The sequence below is a fragment of the Lepidochelys olivacea genome (genome assembly GCF_965140295.1).
Source record: "Lepidochelys olivacea isolate rLepOli2 genome assembly, chromosome: 9".
Lineage (NCBI taxonomy): Eukaryota > Metazoa > Chordata > Testudines > Cheloniidae > Lepidochelys > Lepidochelys olivacea.
Window position 1 is genome coordinate 75,194,799 of NC_140419.1, and position 20,173 is coordinate 75,214,971.

The following is a 20,173-nucleotide window of genomic DNA, read 5'->3' on the forward strand; positions in this document are numbered from 1 at the left end:
TGTGTCTGCAGACAACTGGGGGTCCACAGATTGATTTCCAAAGGGGTCCACACCTCCATTCAGAATTTTCTCCGGGGTCTGCAAATGAAAAAAGGTTGAAAACCACTGAGAAATTGCACTTTTACCTGAAAGTTTTGTACCTGCTTTTTTACAGTGTGCACTTTGAATATTTGACAGCAGTTGGTGTGTAATCAGTTCTGGTTTGGTAATGGTCATTTTCACTTCCTGTGTCATGCACTGCTCTGGGTGAGCTCATGCATATTTTCCCCAAGCCCTGTGATAGTGGGCCTGGGATGACTTCTCTTCAGTGATATTCCTGCACACAAGGACAGGGAGCAGTGGGAGTCTGGTGATGGTCAGGGAGTACCACCTGGCCAGGGTAGAGGCAGAAAGCCCCTACAATCCACTCAACCTTCCACAGGCCTCGACATACAAGGATGAAAACAGAGATGCTGAATGAGTCTCCTTTTTCTCTTCCCAAACCCTGAATAGGGCTGGGGAGTACCTGTTTGGGGTAATGCTTTACTACTGTACTGCTCATCAGGACGGAGAATGAGGAGCTGCCTTTCCACATTGTTCCCTTAAGGGACCTAAGAAAGACCTGGATTATTGTTTTAAGAGGTGGCAAATCCCCTCATCCCCTAAAGCAGGGAGAGCAAGACAGTAGGGAGAATCTCCTGCCCTAGGGATCCAGAATGGGAAAGTATGGGATAGATCCTCTCTCCCTCCTCTTGGGATTGGAGTGATATGGAGAACCTGGCTCCTTCCACAATAGCCAGAAACTGGGTTCCAGTTCTGATATTTGGGGAATACACCACTGCCAGCCCATCTCCTTCTGAGGTAAGGATGAGTTGGTGGGGGCAATTGTATGCTGTTGTTTACTTAATAAGCTGGAAGGGGAGAGGCCTGGTGGGTAAGGTGTATACAGCGGAAGGAGCAGGGGAAAGCTTTGGTATATTCTTGTGCCTTTCTGACTCTATCTTCCCTGCTATGGCCCTTCGAATCAGGAGAGCAGAAAAATCTGAATAAATCTTTTTTAAAAAAGGATCAGCAATACATGTTTGTTTTGTGCCTGCTATTTTGAAGTGTGCTCTTTCAGAAAACTAAATCTTTTGAAAATAGATGAAAAACATTCTAGTGGTGGTTCTTTTAGGTTAGCAAAATATATAATATCTGTAAAGTAATTCTGAATTTTAGTTAAACTTCTTTTGTGGCTTTTCTGTTCCAGAAACTGTTCAGAAGAGAAATTCAGCCCCCATTTAAACCTGCTTCTGGTAAGCCAGAAGATACCTTCTGTTTTGATCCAGAATTCACAGCAAAAACCCCCAAAGGTAATGCATATATTTAGAAAATAACGAGTCAATATGATGATCTCATTGTATGGGGAGGGCTAAATTACATTGTTGTTTGGTACCTGGGGGCTAGAGCTATAAAATTAGAGCCACTGATCTTGGGAGTTAGCACAAAGATGAAAGGCAAGAGCCGGTGTGCCATACCGGGGGTAGATTGGCTTCTCCAGGCGCAATTTAAAGGGCCTGCAGCTCCCAGCAGTGGCTAGAGCCCCCAGCCCTTTAAATTGCTGCCAGAGCCCCGCTGCTGGAGCCCTGGGGTAGTGGCGGCGGGGCTGGGGCGGAGATTTAAAGGGCCCGGGGTGGTAGCGGGGGCCGAGCCCTGGGCCCTTTAAATCGTCCCCGGACCCCACCGCCGCTTTCCCAGGGCTCCAGCAGGCTCCGGGGACGATTTAAAGGGCTTGGGGTGGTAGTGGCAGCCGGAGCCCCGTCCCCGGAGCCCTGCTGCCAGAGCCCTGGGGAAGCAGTGGCGAGGCTCCCAGGACAATTTAAAGAGCCCAGTGCTCCAGCCGCCGCTACTGCCCAGGGCCCTTTAAACTGCTGCCAGAGCTCCCGGCTGCCGCTGTTACCCTGGGGAGGGGGAAGGAGGCAGTTGCCGGTACAGGGTGGGCTGGGGCTGGCTCTGACCCCTCCCCAGCCCTGCCCCTTCCGCCCGAGGCCCGCCCCCCCCCTTCCGGGGGCCAGAGCTGGCCCCAGCCCAGCCCCATACCTGGAAGTTCCGAGACTTACTTTCACCCCTGTACCAATCATAGTGAAATCAGCTGTGGAATTGGGGTCATTTAGTGGATAGACAAGTGTGTTTTACTCTTGTCTCAATTTTACTTCCCTTCGCCATTTCTCTTGTTCCTGTTTTGGCCTTTATCTTTCTTTGATCCCTATTTTCTCCAGTGGTGGATTGACTTGAAATTGTAAAAAGGGGCCTGAAATCCAAATCTCCCTCCTCTCCCCCAAGTGACTTATAATTTCCCCCACCTAGCTTCATTTCCTTATCCTTTACAAACCATCCTTACCTCAGTGCAGGCCCCAGAGAGGAGCATTCTTAGTCAGTGAATCATTTTCTCCCATTCATCCCCTCCTAGCTGCTGGAGAGAGAAACTGCAGAGAAAGTGTTTTTTCTTTGCCTTCTCCTCTAAGTGGATAAGATGAGAGGAAATTGAGCAGCAACACATTTTTCTTCTATTCTATTTTGACCAGTGTGTGTTAGAGGGTAAGAGCTGCCAGACAGTCATGGAGAGAAAGAACTGTTCTTTTTTTAAGTGATTGATATCCAGCTAATGGGATTGTATTTAGTAGTAGACATTGAATATTTTTGCTAAAATGATTAGCACTGAAATTATTAATATCAATTCTGTTGTAATTTCAAAATTAGCACCCCATTGTAATGAATTAGTGCCCTTCACCCTCATAAAGGTATTGTACCAGCCTGTCTATAGATCAGGAAGACAGCAGTACGTTTTATTTGGTTTCACATTATGAGAGATTATTTTTCCAACTGTAAGAGCTGGGAACCATTTTTATATTAAAAGCCTTGATTCTGCAGAATGTGTGCCTATTACTGGGACTAGTTAATACAATTGTTGGAGCAGATCTGTCCTATGTCTGAGTCTTTGACATTGCTTGTGAGCCTAGATATGTTAATACATAGTTCTTCACATCTTGTCAAAAGTGAAGTGAAGATGACTGACATCCTAGTCCCTTGTGAATATTTGAGTATATTTCAGGATCACTATCCTCAACAGCTGGAAATAATTTGGCTCAATTACGTTTTTGATGGGTTTACTATTTCTTTTGCCCAGTCAAATTTGAATTTAGGTGAAATCCAGGTTTGAGAGATGAGGGCTTTTTCCATGTCAGCATTGAGGTGCAGTGGTAAAACTCAATGTGTGGGGAAAGTAAAATGGTATGTTAATGTTTTGCCTGACTTGAGCCAGTGCTATCAAATCAATTTTAGGAGTGCTTCAAGTAAACTTGTGTAAATATCTTTTGTGAAGTCATCTTTTAAATACCTTTTAGAAATGACTACACAGTGAAACGTTTTTGTTCTAATGTTCAGTCACTCAATTAAGGCTTATAATCATTACTGTTCAGCAATTAGTATGTTCATTTAAGGGTCCCTTTTATAAATCTCCCCTTGAGGGTTTCATCTGGACTTTAAAACTGGTTTGCTGGCCACGTGGGGTATTATCAGCAGTTTGTATTCCAATATAGCTCTTAAGTTTACATACATATGTTAAAATACCTCTGGGCCAAATTGTGCTTTGTGTTTAGACAGGGTACAGTGAAGTTAGAGTTGCACACAGTGTACACTGGGGAAGATCTTGGCTCTCATGACGTTTGAAACATATCACTACATTCTTCAAGTATTGTCGCCATGGATCCCTGTATTTCTGCCATGCCCACATCTATGGTTCTATATTTGAAACTTCTAGCAAGTAGTGCCCTCGTATGCACCCTTTTTGATTCCACATACTTGAGCTCGCTACTATGAATGAAACCGTGGCACCAGTCTTTAGTTCTTCTTTGTGAATAATCAGACAGGGTTGTTTTTTGGAGAGAATAGATGAAATTACATGTATTCTAGTTTATGCACATCTTGAAGCCTTGTAGTTTACAAAAAAAAAAAGTGTGTGTGTGGGGGGGGCAAGCATGTATTTCATTTAGCATGTGATACTGTTAAACTAAGTAAAAGTGAGAATATAAGTGAAAGGTGATATATTGGCACCCTGACTACATCTTATAGTTCAGAACCAATTCTACTTTCTTGTATTTTCCTCAAAATACTTTTGAGAACATACCTGTGGTAAACACACACAATAGCTTAGCTTGAATATACTGTAGTAACAGAATACTCTTCAGATTCTAATTAAACCATGTGTATTTAACAATTAGATTCTCCAGGAGTTCCACCTAGTGCTAACGCACATCAGCTGTTCAAAGGATTTAGCTTTGTTGCAACTACTGCCATAGAAGATCATAAAATTTCACCCCTCACCAATATATTGCCAATAGTACAGGTAAAATTTATTTTTCTTGGTATAGATATTTCTTAACTGAAATGCCTAAAGCTGATGTATATATTGATAGTTAACCTCCATTCTCCTCTGTTGGAAAGACCCTTATATCGGCAGAGCAGCACCAAAACCCTTGTAATATATATAAACATTATGTGTAGCAATTTAAACTAATCCAGTGTCAAAAATCAAGTTGAATGTCTCTTTAAATGCAAATTTCAAAAGGAAAAAACTGCAAAGTAAAGAAAAATGTGCTGCTTGAGAAAGTAAAAATCATGTTTTGGTTAAAGTACAGTTTATTGTTTTAAAATGCAGTTTATATTTGTTTAAAGCAACTTCATGGAAACAGTGCACAGTTCACTGATGTGTATGAGCTGAAGGAGGATATTGGTGTTGGCTCCTACTCTGTTTGCAAGAGATGTGTGCACATAGCTACCAATATGGAGTTTGCCGTGAAGGTACTTGGTGTAAATTCTTTTTTGGTATTTGAATAGTTGCTCCACAGTCGAGTCATGTATCTTTTTAATGTACTAGTAAGTAAAGAGACCCCTTTTTTAACCTAATTTTTCAGTCAGTGTAATGTTGTATGTACTTTGAGAAATGAAAAAGAGTACATTTTTCCATTCAGCTAAATTTTGTATTTGCTTTTACCATTATTTCTTGTTAGAGGGAAGGTTGCCATCAAACTTTACTGGAAAAATACTTATGGAACAATATATCCAATTATTTGAAACATAATTCTGTTAGCTTTGAAATTACTTCAGTTATCACATGTTTAGTTAGACTGAATAGACATACTGTTAAATGTTCCCTTTTCCTTTTTTCTTTAACCTTACAATAAGAGTACAACAAAGGTGAGATCAGTGGGCTCTTCAGGTGAGGAAGTGGGGAGGAGGGAAGTAGGAATATTTAGGATAGTCTGATAAATTCACTAATATCTTCAAATTAGAGCAATTTTCAATATATGCTGGAACTTGTTTGTAACTATTAACCTCAAGCTTTAAGTGAATAGGCTGGATAATGTCATTCATGACTACTAAGGATGAAGCATGAAAGTAAAGAGAAATATGTGTGACTTTTATAGTCAAAACTGCTGTCTTCCTCAGTTTGAAAATTCTTGTTACTTGTAGCTTTTGCGGTCTCTTACCCTAAATCCGGGATTTTCATCCATTTTGCGTCTGAGGAAATACTTCATTTAACATTGACGCCTTTTCCACCATTTATTTCACAGATAATTGATAAAAGTAAGAGAGATCCCTCAGAAGAAATTGAGATTTTGATGCGCTATGGACAACATCCTAATATAATTACTTTAAAAGATGTATGTACTCTTTTTAAATTTTACAATTCTTACCACAGAGCAGTCAAACAGTAAATAAAATAACGGTTGGGTAGGGATCCCATGTTTTGCGTTTCCAGTAAAATATACTGGAAACAATACTTACAGTTTAAAAAAGGTAAAATATTTTAAATATGGCATATACTGTTACTTAAAATTATATCTTAATTTTTTTGCAAAGGTGCCAGGTTTTGGGAGACTCAAAATGTTTTTGGCCTTTGCTAATTAATTAATTAAATTCCTAAATGATTCTGGGCTTTAAAGGTGACCCTGCAAAGAAAAGAAAATTCTGCACTTACTTGCTTTTATTTCCACTTTCCCTCCCATTTGAAATTCAGATTTTGTTATGTTTCTACTGGAAGATTCTGTAGACAGCTAGAGAGCTAGTAGAGTTATGATACCATAATTAATTAATGGAATTTGTGCATGTGAGAGGGGATGGGATTTTTAGATACTAATAATGTCTTGGTTTTTGTTTAATGTCGATTTAACTCAAAATGCCTAACAGTTAAAAGATCTACTTTTGAAAGAGTCAACACTTACACACTTTAAACTGATGGCTCAGGCCTTGTCTACAGTACAGGGGGAATTCGATCTAAGCTACGCAATTTGAGTTACATGAATAGCGTAACTCAAATCAATGTGGCTTAGATCGACTTACCGCGGGGTCCCCACTACGCGATGTCGACGGGAGACGCTTTCCCGATGACTCCCCCTACTCTTCCCGATCTGGTGGAGTACAGGAGTCAACAGGAGACCTATCTGCGGTTGATTTAGCGGGTCTTCACTAGACCTGCTAAATCAACCGCCGATACATGGATTGCTGCTTGTCGATCCCCCGGTAAGTGTAGACAAGCCCTCAGTAAGCTTCTACTGTAGTGCTCTGGCATTGCAAAGAATTCTGTTAGCAGAAATTTTAAAAAGGACCAAAAAAATACTCCTGCTATTTCTAAGGTTTAAAAAAACCAAACCAAACCAAAAAAAAAAAACCCCAAACCAAGCAGAAACCAAGTTTATTGGGGCTTTCATCATTAGCTATAAAGAACCAAAATGCCACTCCCATTTCAGTGGGTGGCAAATTGATGGGCCACTGGAGATTGGGACAGTCACAGTTGAACAAGGGTGGAGAACACATGGTAGAGGGATACAGGGGTGATTCTTCCCATTTAGAATCTCTAGCCGCCCTTTGGCTAACTGCAGTTGTTCTTCCATATGTTTTGCCAGCGCATGGGGAGCTTATTTAGTTTTTAAAATAATAACAAAGAGCCCTACGTTATATAAATAAATGTAAAGTTCCATGGCTGCCTGAACAGTTTTAATATATGTATCTGAGTCTGATATTGGAAGCTTGTATTTGCCATCCTTATCTCAGCTGAACACCTGATATGATGTTGCTCTAATGGAGAAATAAACTACTTAAGAGGCGATATATTAAGTGCCGTCACTCAAAATTGCATCTGATAAAAGTACGGAGAAACAAAATGCTTCTTCCCAGGGCAGCACAGGTTCATAGACTGAATGAATGAATCCCAGAATCATCATTTAATGACCCACTACCTTCACATTGCATAAGAATGGCCATGCTGGGTCAGACCAAAGGTCCATCTAGCCCAGTATCCTGTCTTCCAACAGTGACCAATGCCAGGTGCTCCAGAAGGAATGAACAAAACAGATAATCATAAAGTGATCCATTCCCTCTTGCCCATTCCCAGCTTCTGGCAAACAGAGCCAGGATGGGCAAGGATGGTGTCCCTAGCCTAATAGGTATTGATGGACCTATCCTCCATGAATTTATCTAGTTCAGTGAGATGTAAGGTTTCTTTAGTCCTTGTGCCATGAAGCATGAATTTTCAGTTGAAGAATTAAATTTTGCAATACCTGTCTGTATTCATATACACTTAGAAGATTGAGAGGACTTTTTTTATTTAGTGCTTAAAATTCTTAGAACGTATATTTACTTGTGAATTATTCAAATGAGTGTGTATGTTTTTAAACTTCTGCAGGTATATGATGATGGCAGATATATTTACCTGGTCACTGAATTGATGAAGGGAGGAGAGCTGCTTGATCGGATTCTCAGACAAAAGTATTTCTCAGAACGGGAGGCTAGTGCTGTATTGTACACTATAACTAAAACAGTTGACTACCTTCATTGTCAAGGAGTAAGTGATACATATTATGTCATGATTGTATTTATACTTTGTATAATTAACAATCATATTTTCTTTGTTTCTTACAAATTTTTGTTGACTTGTTAGTACGTGAACACATTATGAAGAGAGTTGAGACTTCATTTGCGTACAACATAATTAAAGCTTTATGCATAATTTATAAAAAGTCTTGCTGGAAAATTAGTTGGATTACACAACCTTTAATTATCCTACATCTCCGTGGAGGGTGAGGAAGAGGAGTACTTTTCTGTATTTCATACCAAGATTTCAGTTTTGACTCATGCAGTTAGACAAAGAAAAATCTTTTTGCTCCTCTAATGGAAAACTAGAATGCAAAGTTATTCTAATATGAAGTATTTAATTCCTGTAGAATAATTATGTAAAATAAATTAGTATTTAAACCACCAGAAACAAAGTTTTCTATAGAAATGTGCCGCCCAAAGATCTGATTGTGTATGTGAACTTCAAGTATACAAACAGTTTACTCAGCTATTCTATTTAAAATTGATCTGAATTATTAGAACTATCCAGCTGGAAATACCAATTGGGTTATATCACTGCCATAATCTGATTTTTATTTATAATGACCAGATAATGCTTAATCCCCTTGAAGAGCTCAGCCAGATAACTACTTATATATACTAATGAGGTTTGTGCATCACACAGCACGAAGTGGGCATTTTGTGGAAGTCTGATTTCATTTTGTTATGAATTTCTGCTTTCATTATATACACATCTGTACAATCTGTATGTTTTAGTTAATACACGTTGTTAATACAAAGCCACTATCAACTCAGAATAAAATGTAGTTGGATTTTAACTACAGTATTATATTTATTCACCTACAAGGCCCCAGCTTTTAGTTTGTAGTCTGTTAAACCTGTAATGCTACTAATGCATTTATCTTTATATACGTTTTTTCAATAATATACTCCAATTTTAGTAGCTTTTAAAATGTTTAAAGCACATGCTTAGTACTAGAAATGTTTTTATGCGAGAGATTTTTTTTAATTACACATTTATTTGCAGGAATATTTAGTGGTGAGAGTTCATCCATATATGTATCTTATGAAAGTCCTATTGCAAAGTGACTTTTAAGGGTTCAAAATCTAGTTAACTGAGTGCACCAACTTTTCACTTTTTGAAGATGTCTAGATCACAAATGAGATTGGTTATCTTAGTCTTATTCGAAATGTCCACATGCAACCATGTAAGCGTGTTAAAATTCAGATAAATGAAGCCTTCTGGTAAAAAATATTTATTAAAGACAATGATTGAGGTATATTACCAGAGTTGTGTGAGGATGCTGTCCTAGTACCTCTCTTTCTCTCTTGCTCAAGAGTAGGATTATTGGCTATAAAGTATCTACTCACATGAGTAAAGACTATTTAGATCAGAAATTGTTGCAAGATTGGGCCCCCTGTATATGTGGAACGCTATCACTAAAGATATCTAACACCCAAATAGTAAAACCAAAATGAACACGAATATCCTCCTATCAAGTAATAGAATAATTAATAAATGTACAAACCCTCACATTTTCTTGAAATTACTGAATTGAACACAAGATGCATCATAAGATTATGGCAAGATAGTTTGATTCCATTTGTACAAACCTAGATTCAGTAATGAACACAGGCATCCCACTACTTAGCGTAGTTTTCACTACAGGCTGCACTTTTGATAAAATGAAAGCCCATTTAGGAGTTCTGATTTTATGTAGTAATTACATTTTTCCAAATCTTACAGGGTTAAATTATATGCAAACAAGTAACTGTTAAATTGTTATATGTAACAATGCCATATTTAGTACAAAACCATATGTATGGGGCAATGAACGAAACAAGAGAAGGATCTTTTTATGTTGTGTAGAAATACTGGTAACTTTTTCATAATCCATTTCAATCCTAGGCTCTTTCTCTTCTTGTGTTAGGGAGGTTATCACTTTATTGCAAGCTTTCCTAGCATCATCAGACAGGGAATTTGTCTTATCCAGTACAGGAGATTTATCTTTTCAGTAATTAAAACAATAATAATTTTATGCCTATGATTATACACTGTTTATTTCAAAGAGTTATTTCCCAGATTTAGCCCTGTTAACAAGGTCAGGAAAGAACTTTAGAAGAAAAGTTGCTTTTTCATTTGGTCTTTCATAAGTTTTTAAGTAAGAAGTTTAATTTAATTGTTACTTAAAGTATCTGACATCACATCAGTGCTAATGACCTTTCATAGATTAGAATGTAAACGGTATTTCAAATAGAAAAATTATATACTTTATCATAAATAATCATTTAACATTGTAGTAACAATCATACTGTTCTGATAGCTTATGACATGGAGTAGGTTTTATTTCTCAGTTTGGGGTGGGGAGGGGGGTCAATAAAGGGTAATTGCATCTTTACCATGATTTGGGAGCTCTCCTATGTAAAAGTGGCAGAGTCCTGTGGCACCTTATAGACTAACAGACGTATTGGAGCATAAGCTTTTGTGGGTGAATACCTACTTCGTCAGATGCATGTAGTGGAAATTTCCAGCATGAGATTTCCACTCCATACGGCTAAATGCAGTGCTTTGCATGGTGTCAAGTATCAGAGGGGTAGCCGTGTTAGTTTGGATCTGTAAAAGTGGCAAAGAGTCCTGTGGCACCTTAATAGACTAACAGACGTATTGGAGCATAAGCTTTCGTGGGTGAATACCCTCTTCGTCGGATGCATGTAGTGGTAAATGCAGTGCCTTACTTATGCTCCAGTACATCTGTTTGTTAGTCTATAAGGTGTCACAGGACTCTTTGCCGCTTTTACAGATCCAGACTAACACGGCTACCCCTCTGATACTCCTGTGTAATGTTACTTTAAAAGATATAGAATTTCTGGAGTTACATCATGTACTTTAAGTAATTATATGGATCACTATTGTGCTACCTTCATAGAACAGTTACAGGTAAGGAAGTTACATATTTTTGCAGATGTGCCCTATAAACATTTGTTATCTTTACAAGTATTATACTTTGAAGTCTATTTATTTTTTTAAAGGTAGTGCATCGAGACCTTAAGCCAAGTAATATTTTATATATGGATGACTCAAACAATGCTGACTCTATCAGGATTTGTGATTTTGGATTTGCAAAACAACTTCGAGGGGAGAATGGACTTCTTTTAACTCCTTGCTACACTGCCAACTTTGTAGCACCAGAGGTATCTTCAGCAGTTTAATATATTGACTTTATATGTACCATTCTGACTCTTGAAGAAACCATGTTCCACCATTATAACCTTTCTGAGATGGACATATTTTTCTACTAAAAGGTGTGAACAACACATTTAATTGTTCCAACCCTTGTTCTCCTTTCCCCTAAACTTATCTATAAATGTCATTCACAGTCTGTACATAAGTCTTCACGATGGCTTTTATTTAATACAAATAAGATGTTCTCTTCCTTTGGAATTTGAAAGAATGACTTAATGAGAAATTTGAGACAAATTTATTTCCTAGCTTAATGGGCTAAAATTAATCAACTCTACATTCTTTCCTTGCTGTGTAACCAACATTTAGATCCCTTTTTGTCCTACAAAATATTGATTTGATACTGTCTACATTTTGGGCTTTGTGGACTCCTTCCTCAGTTTTACTCTTAGTATTAATAGCAATTTCCCAAAACCGCTAGAAGTCATTGTTACACTAAAATGGCTGTTACAGTTAAAAAGGGAAGCATCCTGTCATGACAGTGCTCTGGTTATGTTTCTAGAGTGGTGATCTTAAATATTGCCATCCTAAGTCTCAAAAAGATTAGTTCCAAATAAATTCCAGAGACTCTAATTTAGGCGATATACCGTTCTAATTACAACTTCAACATTTTTATCTTCCCTTTAAATATTTGTCCAGGAAATGCATTTAAAATACTCGTGTCTTTTTTCCTCATTTTTCCCAAGCTTTTTTCCTTAGCGACAATGTTGCTTGTATTCTGCATCTTTAGATTGTATCAACTGTGCCATGTGCGTCTAGTATTACAGTGAGATCTTTAAAGAGAACACGTTCCTTCAGAGAACGAGAAATGTCACAATAAAAGACACTGAAAGTATTTTCCTTTTATATCTGTCCTTAAAGCTCGCTGGGATACAATACTGCAGACCTTAATCTTGAAATTGTTTCTATGGGAGTTTTCCATGATTAAGGACAGTAGGATCAGGTTCTTGGGTTTCCAGCACAATATTACTATCAGTGTGTTTGTGCTGCTGATCTCTCAAGGAGTGGCTCAAACCAAATAAAATGGTGGTAGTGGCCCCCAGTAGGAGGACACAAGCATGTTTTAAAAATATTTATACTGGCTATCTATATTTAAGTATATTTGTTATATTTCTGTTTTGGTTTTAAGAAAGAATGTTGGGATTGGCTACCCTTACTGTAGTTTTTTACATGCAGCAAATAAAACTTTAACAGATCTTTGTTTTATAGGTTCTCATGAGACAGGGATATGATGCTGCTTGTGATATCTGGAGCTTGGGTGTTCTCCTTTACACAATGCTGGCAGGGTAAGATTTTTCTCAGCTTTCAGATGTCATCTTAGTTTCCTGGAATTATTTGTATGATGTATACACACAGACATTCTAATATGACAGCAGCCCCGAGATAGATTAGACATGATAATGAATGTAAAAGTTCTAGATTTTACAACTTGTTTGAAGGAAAATCTTTGTTTCCCTACTTGCAATAAGCTTTGTGTACAGTATCAGGCATTGTGGCATGCCAAGTAGCAGTCTTAAAATATATGGGTTGCAATATAAAGTATATTTTAATGGAAGGCTTCCATAATTCAGCAGTGTTCTTTGTGTTAACATTTAACATAAACTTGTGGAAATATTCAAAATCTAGAATCTGTTGCTTTCAATGTAATTGTGCTCCTGTCTGGAAAAAAAATGTACCTAATATCGTTATAAGTAGTATCTAAGATTACTATAACTAAAATATGAGAAAAATGTTTCTCTATTTCATTTTTGCTTGATGTGTTTGACAGCCCTACGTATGTAGCCATTTTCACTGTTTGCTCTGAATAGCTAATTATCCTGGTCTGTATCTTTTGTATAGGAACAGGGGAAAGAACAGTGCTTAAAAAAAAAAAAAAAAAGAGTACAAAACTACCAGATTTGGCAGGGAGATTTAGGGTCAGATACACAACTATTTTTCTGATCAGATTTCAAGTGGCCGACATCCCTTAAAGGTTTTGATGTTGACACAAAAATCATACATTATATGGGTATGAAACATTACATTAGATGGGTTTTGAAATCTCTAAATTACAGCATTATGGAAAAAATGAACTGAGTTACTTTCTTTAGTAGCATCCAGATATAAATTGATGCAATTTCTGTTGAAGTTATCACAGCAAATAATAAACTGATATTGAGATTTAAAGCGAGGCTTTTAGTAAAATGATAGTACTAAAGATTAAGGATATGATACTACCACCTATTCCTTTTAGGCAGACAGTTGACTAAATTTTAGCAGCAAATTCAAATTTATAGATTCATATCTACCTATTTGAAGGAGTATATTAGTTGATTCATCAATGTGAATTTCAAAATATAAATATTTGTATTGTGACCCTAATGACAATGATAGTGTGTAATTAATACTTTAAAAAATTGTGAAGTCAAACTCCTATTTAGCACACATTCTACCCTAGCTTCAGCATCAGAAATTTTGCAGATCAAGCGTTCATACTGTCTTTTTATAACTGCCTTGCAGCGAACAGGCCAAATTAGTTTTGTGTAAGGTTCTAGTGAACCTTTTGTAGACAGCTGCTTAGTGTTAAGATTTCATTCCCCAGAATGCTAATTCAAATTCACTGAATACAAAATCTGAAAATATAATGGTGCTGGGTATTTTGGGGATCTTCAGAGTAATCTCTCTGAGCTGGAATATCAGTGACACAAACATTTAGCAATAAACATGGAAAAACTTTCACAAGCTGTCATAATATTCCTGGACAAGAATCCAACCCATTTTACTGAAATTTGAGGTACATACTGCTTCTCAGTGTGGCTATCCTATACCAATCTGCTAAAGGGGCATTGCGTTAATTGTTAGGCCAATTAAAGATGATTTTGCAAGAATACAGTACTGAAAGTAATAATCCTTAGAGGACATGCTCCTTATGACAAGAAATGGTAAATTTTGCCATTGCCATTTGAAAGTGTTGCCACTGTAACACTTTCAAAAAGTACTTTTCTGGACTGAAATGTCTCATTATTTGCAATCAAAAGATAAATATTTTTGGAACATCTGGAATGTAATTGATTTTTAAGATATAGAAAAGCAACAAAAATATGCAGGTTTCTGCTTTTCAAAGGGGCTTAATTTTGTGCCCTTCCAGGACCTGAAAGAGGATTGTTTTAGAACATTGTGGACTTTGTCCTCCATGAAAGCAGTTACATAACAAATGTCATAGGTTAATTCTTCAGCTTTAAACAAAATGTATGAAATCATTAACTTTTAAAGGATATTAATATTCAGTATGCACCAGGTACTTGACCCTCACTGTGTGTATCTTAAAATGTTAGTGTTAATGTATGTTATCCTTATGCTCATAGCTTGGGAAAGGCAAGAGGCTTCAATCACAAAGTTCTCAAAAATGCAGCTCTTTCTGGGTAGCAAGCAGTCATACATCTGGGATTAATAAATTATTGAAGTCACTATAAATTACAATTGAAGGGTAGTTGCAAATGTTTGCAGACAGTGTCATTTGCTAATCTTGTACAAGTTTTACTCAGTGTTTGCTTCTGGACATGGAAGGAACAAGACAACGTAACATTCTCAGGAACTGTTCAGGTCTCTTGGATGTGGTTTATATTTAGTCATTTTAACTCTTCTGAGCGCTCCACAGTTGGATTCATGGTTACTAAGGGATCTGACTTTACAGGCAGAGACTGTTTCTTAAAACTTTCTAAAAGGTTCTGAAAACAGCTTTTCTGTAATTTGAACAATGAGAGCCTCCCAGACTGGAGTCTTATAATCAGTCCCAGTCACGTTTTTTTTTGTATTTTCTGTCCATGATAAAAGGTGTAGACACATTTATGGGTTTCAGTCAGATTTCTTGGTCACTTCATTGCCATTCAGTTTAAAAAGTGTGACCTTACGTGAGGATATTCCTGGTCATTTCTGTTTGTGAAATATTTCAATTTAATTGATGAACTCTGGAATGGCAAGAATGTATAGCCTGCAAGTTGTTAACCTTTAGTTACTGTGGTCTTTGGTCTGTACTTCGTTTGTTCCACTGAATAAGCCACTGCAATGAGTAATAAGAAAAGTTTTTAAAGATTACATTTTCATGTATTTTTAGTAAATATCTGAAATCACATAATTTAGTTGTTGTAACAAACCACAGCAGTGTCATAAGCATTTAGACAAAATGACAGTGCTTTCTGAAGATTTGCTTACATCATGTTTCTTTAAAGATTTCATATACATGTAATCCTTTCTTTGCTTGTAATTTTTTTTAAATAGCTATACTCCTTTTGCCAATGGTCCCAATGATACTCCTGAGGAAATCCTGTTACGAATAGGCAGTGGAAAATTCTCTTTAAGTGGAGGCAACTGGGACACTGTTTCAGATGCAGCAAAGGTGTAAATATATTTTATCTTCTATAGTACCATCTAGGGTACAAGCAAATATATGTTAAACTTGATCAGATATCTGACTAGTATAACTTAACTCTTAGCCATTATATCTTGGTCTATTTTTGTCTGTGTATGGAACCTGTGGGTATATTTTTTGATGATTTCTGATGCTAGGGCTATATCAAGCTACATTTTTAACAAGGGGAGAATGTTTTACGGTGCCTCACAAAGCCCACGTGCTCTATATAAGAGGTTTGGGATGTGTTTTACAACTTCTGTCTTACTGGAAGACTTTCAGGAGTTTTTGGAGGACAAAGATGATGTCATATTTCAGGGCTAAAACCGGAGTTGTATTTCCAACAGTCAGCTGATGTGGGATGGATATTGTGTGAGACTACTTAAATCTGATTCCTGTTGAGTTGTGGCTACCTGATTCTTGTTTGGCACTATTAACAACATATTATTATGGACTCCAAATTCACAAAGTCAGAAGGATGAAAGCTTAATGTTTTACTGTATTGATGTGAACTGGAAAACCAAAATGAGAAGTGTTAAGCCAAAATTGCTGTACTGAATGTTCTTGCTGATAAAGGTTGATTTCAGTAGAGAAATAAGTTTTTTACTGACTTTTAAAATTCACCCCACCTCTACAAAATAATGTTACCTTCTGGTTTACTGAAGGTGTTCTGGAATGTAAATACTAACTACTTATTACTAATAAGTTTTGTGTTCCATGGTATTTTGTGATTGCACAGGACAATGCATTCTGGGATACAACCAATAAACTAGAAGCCAAGAGAAGTTTAAAGGAAAAAATGTTTTAAAGGGTTAGTTATAAATGTCTTTGAATTTCCCCATAACCTGTCTAATGAGGACATTCAGCACAAAAATCTGAGTCATTTTAAAATAGCTCCCTAAAATTAACCATCACCAAGCCTGTCAGTTGACTGACGTGAAGACTGCAGCTCAGGTTTCAGTCTGGCTTACAAATGTGACTTTTCAGATTCTTCTAAGACTTATTTTTTTCCAGTAAAAAGTTGGAAAGACTGCATCTGATAATACCCAATGAAAAAACCAGGAGGAAAATACTTCCAGAAAAAGGAAAAACTGTTTCTTGTATGTCAATAAAGACATATCAAAAGTAACAGTTTTTATATGGCAATTCACATTTAAATCAAATAATGTGTTGTTTAGGATTTGCTTGACTTCAGAATTTTAACTAGAAAATTAAAATAGAAGCATAAAAAGTTGAAAAAAATTGGTAAATACTCCAGGTGGAAAACTTTAAATTTCAGTGAAATATAATGACATGATAGTGGAGAAAAACAAGGAAAATCTACTCAGATTAATAATCAAAACACAAACGATAATAAGGATATGACTCAAATCAACAAAACAAGAAAAAAATAGTTGACTGCCATCTATTTATTCTGAGTATTTCAACATGTAAAGTTGCCTCTTACTCACAATGTTTAGATGCTACCAAGTTTTTGGTTTGGGAGCAAACATTCCACTGCAATTTTTGCATCTCCTGTGGTGAATGTTTTGCTAGTCAGTGAAAATCAACTGGAGGAACTAATCTATTTTTTCATGACCTAGCTATGTGAACTGCAAAAGTAATCACACAGTGTCAATGGTAAAAAATAGGTTATTTTAAATCTCCCAGTTTTAGTAATCTAAAATGGTGCTAGTATAATTATAAATTTTAACCCATTAGTAGGTTAATAGACTTTAAAGCTACAAAGGGACCATTATTGATCATCTAATCTTACTTCCTTAATGCTGGCGGTAGCATTTCACCCATAATTCCCACATCAAACCCATAGCTTATGACATCTTTTAAAAAGATGTTAAATCTAGATTTAAAGACTGTTCAATTAGTTATTGCTTAGTTTTATCTAATTTAAAATAAAATTTATTTCTAATCTGAGTTTTAGCTTCAGCCTCCAGTCATATGGTACTAAGTCAAATGCATTACACAAGTCTAGGTATATTGTGTCAACATGGTTACCTTTCTCAACCCAACTTGTAATTTAATAAAAAATGATATCAGATTTGTTTGATACTACCTGTTTTTCCATAAAATATTGTTGAGTGGCACTAATCTACCATCATGTATCAGCCATTCCTTGATTTCACCAGGATCGGTGTTGGCCTATAGTTACTCAAGCCATTCAGTTTACCCTTTTAAAGTTCTGGCACATTAGCCTTTTTCCAGCCAATTGAAAATTTCCTAGTAATTCAGGATTTGTTAAAAATCAACATCAGTGGTTAAGAGAGATCCTTGGACAGTTCTTTTAATACTCAGGTGCAAATTATATTTTAAAATGTTGAACCATAGTAGCTGTTTAACATCCAACTTAGTTACTGCTGGAAAAAGCAAAAAAATCATCACTGTGAGATGTAAATGCATCACCCAGCTTCTTTCCAAAAGCCACATAAATATTTACTGAACACTTCTGCTTTTTGTTTCATTAGTGACACTTTTCCCATCTCTGTTAGTAAGGGACCTATACCATTACTAGGATTTATTTTGTTGTTGTTATATTTTTTTAAATGCCTTGTATTGTCCTTACTCCAATTGCTCAGTAATCATTCTTTGTTCTTGCTTTTGTTGATATCCTTCATTCCACCTATTAATGTTTTAATTAATCTGTTCTCTCTCCCACCTTCCTTTGACCAACCTTGCAAATTGCGTGTTAACTTAAATAGCACTTTCTTAATACTCCAACAGGGCAAAACCAAATGTACACTTCTGGTCAGTTTTAGCTTTCAAGTTTGTACCTTAAAGTGGAAAAACTTTAGAGGCATATCACTATATTTGAGTTTTAGATTTTGCAGCTGGTAGTCCAGACATTAATTATATAGTGGGAGTGAGGAGGAGCATCTGCCACTAGAAAAAATGCATCCAAGGCAAATGGATTGCTTATTTGTTTGTTCTGGGTTAATGCTAACGATTTCTGTCCTTGTTCTTAAAGATGATGGGATTCATAAGCAAACCAAAATATGAAAAATCATGAACATTCTAATAAGGCTCTATTTAGAATGAACGCTCACTCTGTTGACAGACTTCATTGTATCTATATAGTGTCACACATTGTATTCAGACATTTGCAGTGTCAAGACCTAGAATGCCCCACTTCAGCTATTGATTTTCTTCTTTGGTGTGGCTTTTTGGATCCTTCCAGATGAATTAAATGGCTTTTTTCATGTTAGTAATTAACACTAACTTTCTGGCACTTTATATTTGTATGTAACAACTGTATATGTGTTTTTATTATTTTAATCTAGGACTTGCTGTCCCATATGCTTCATGTAGATCCACATCAACGATATACGGCAGAGCAAGTATTAAAACACTCGTGGATAGCCTGCAGGGACCAGTTGCCTCATTATCAGCTAAACAGACAAGATGCACCACATCTAGTTAAGGTAAAACAAAAAGTCCTCCAATATGTGTGAGCTTAACACTTCTGAGAGAAAAGCAGTCTTTTTCTGACTCTAATTATCATCTGCCTAAATTCCAGTTGCACTTTCAGCTGGATATAGGATGGCTTTTCACTTCCTGTCCTAAACTGCAGATATGGCTTTGGGGATTTTTCAGTTTTTTTTTATTATAGAGGATGTTAGCATTGAAATAAGGACCTTTTTGAAAAGGGGTTAATCCTTTTTTTTTCTCTTTCTTTCTATGTGCTTCACTTGAAGTTGTCCTTTCCATAGTTGCTCTGTTGCCTGAGGGGATGATACTTGTTCCCTCCTTCCCCAGTATGGCCAGTGAAGGAGAGCCCTATGGAGGGTGTTGGCAGAGGAAATGAGGAGGAGGGCAGTTGTTCCCAGGTTTGCTCCCCTGCCCAGAGAAGCCCCTCTGACCCATTTCTGTGGGATCAGGGACTTTGTAGATCACAAGGGAGTATGTGGAGTGAGAAGGAGAGTATCTACTGTTTGAAATGCCCCTTAGATATTGGGGACCTTTTTTGAAGTATACTTCACTATATGCCCTTACCTTGGTTGATGGTCTTTGGTTCTTTTTGGCTCCTCAGTTGGATGCCAGAATATCCATGGCCACCAAAAACTCCAGTAGTACCAAACACGGAAGACTGGCAACTTAACAACTTGTGTTGCTATGAACACCTCACCCAGTCATCCATTCTATACTGGCTCCTCATTGAATGCAGAGTTCAACGTCTCTGTCCTTGTATTCAAAGCCTCCTTGGGGATTGGCCCTAGTTACCTGAGAATCACCTCTGCATCCATTTTTTTGCAACTGTGACCTCCCACTATGTAGAACAATGAAACTGTTGAAGGTAGTTCATGATAGAAATTTCTCAGGAGCTGGTCCTAGACTATGGAACCAGCCACTTTCAGAGCTAAATGCTGAACATCTTTCTTAGAATTAGCATTCTCTCTGTCATGTCACAATGCACACTCTCACTCATAAACATTCAAACGAAATGTGACAAACTAATCGAGCTTCCAGCTTGAGGAGACTTACCAGCACTAGCTCTGATCAAGCTAGTATGCTACAAATAGCGTAGCTGCGGCAGCACAAACACAAAGAAGAGCTAGCTACCCTGAATATATACCTAGCATCTCAGACAGGAGCATCTCAGGCTGGCTAGCCCCTCCTGGTGCGCGCAGGGCTCTACCAGGAACCACAGCAGCAGAAGGAGCAGAATGTGCAGCTCTTCC

At 37.1% G+C, this 20,173-nt stretch overlaps 1 protein-coding gene across 3 annotated transcripts in view; it reads left to right on the forward strand.

The window, feature by feature from the left end:
* Positions 1–20,173, forward strand: part of RPS6KA6 (ribosomal protein S6 kinase A6) — an 80,582-nt gene that overhangs the window by 52,260 nt on the left and 8,149 nt on the right. For all 3 annotated transcript variants that reach the window (XM_084639649.1, XM_084639651.1, XM_084639650.1), the window contains exons 13-21: positions 1,229–1,331; positions 4,239–4,363; positions 4,693–4,818; positions 5,592–5,681; positions 7,703–7,861; positions 10,903–11,064; positions 12,323–12,399; positions 15,371–15,488; positions 18,776–18,916. In XM_084639649.1, coding sequence (XP_084495775.1) covers positions 1,229–1,331; positions 4,239–4,363; positions 4,693–4,818; positions 5,592–5,681; positions 7,703–7,861; positions 10,903–11,064; positions 12,323–12,399; positions 15,371–15,488; positions 18,776–18,916 — 1,101 coding nt within the window. The remainder of the gene's footprint in view (positions 1–1,228; positions 1,332–4,238; positions 4,364–4,692; positions 4,819–5,591; positions 5,682–7,702; positions 7,862–10,902; positions 11,065–12,322; positions 12,400–15,370; positions 15,489–18,775; positions 18,917–20,173) is intronic.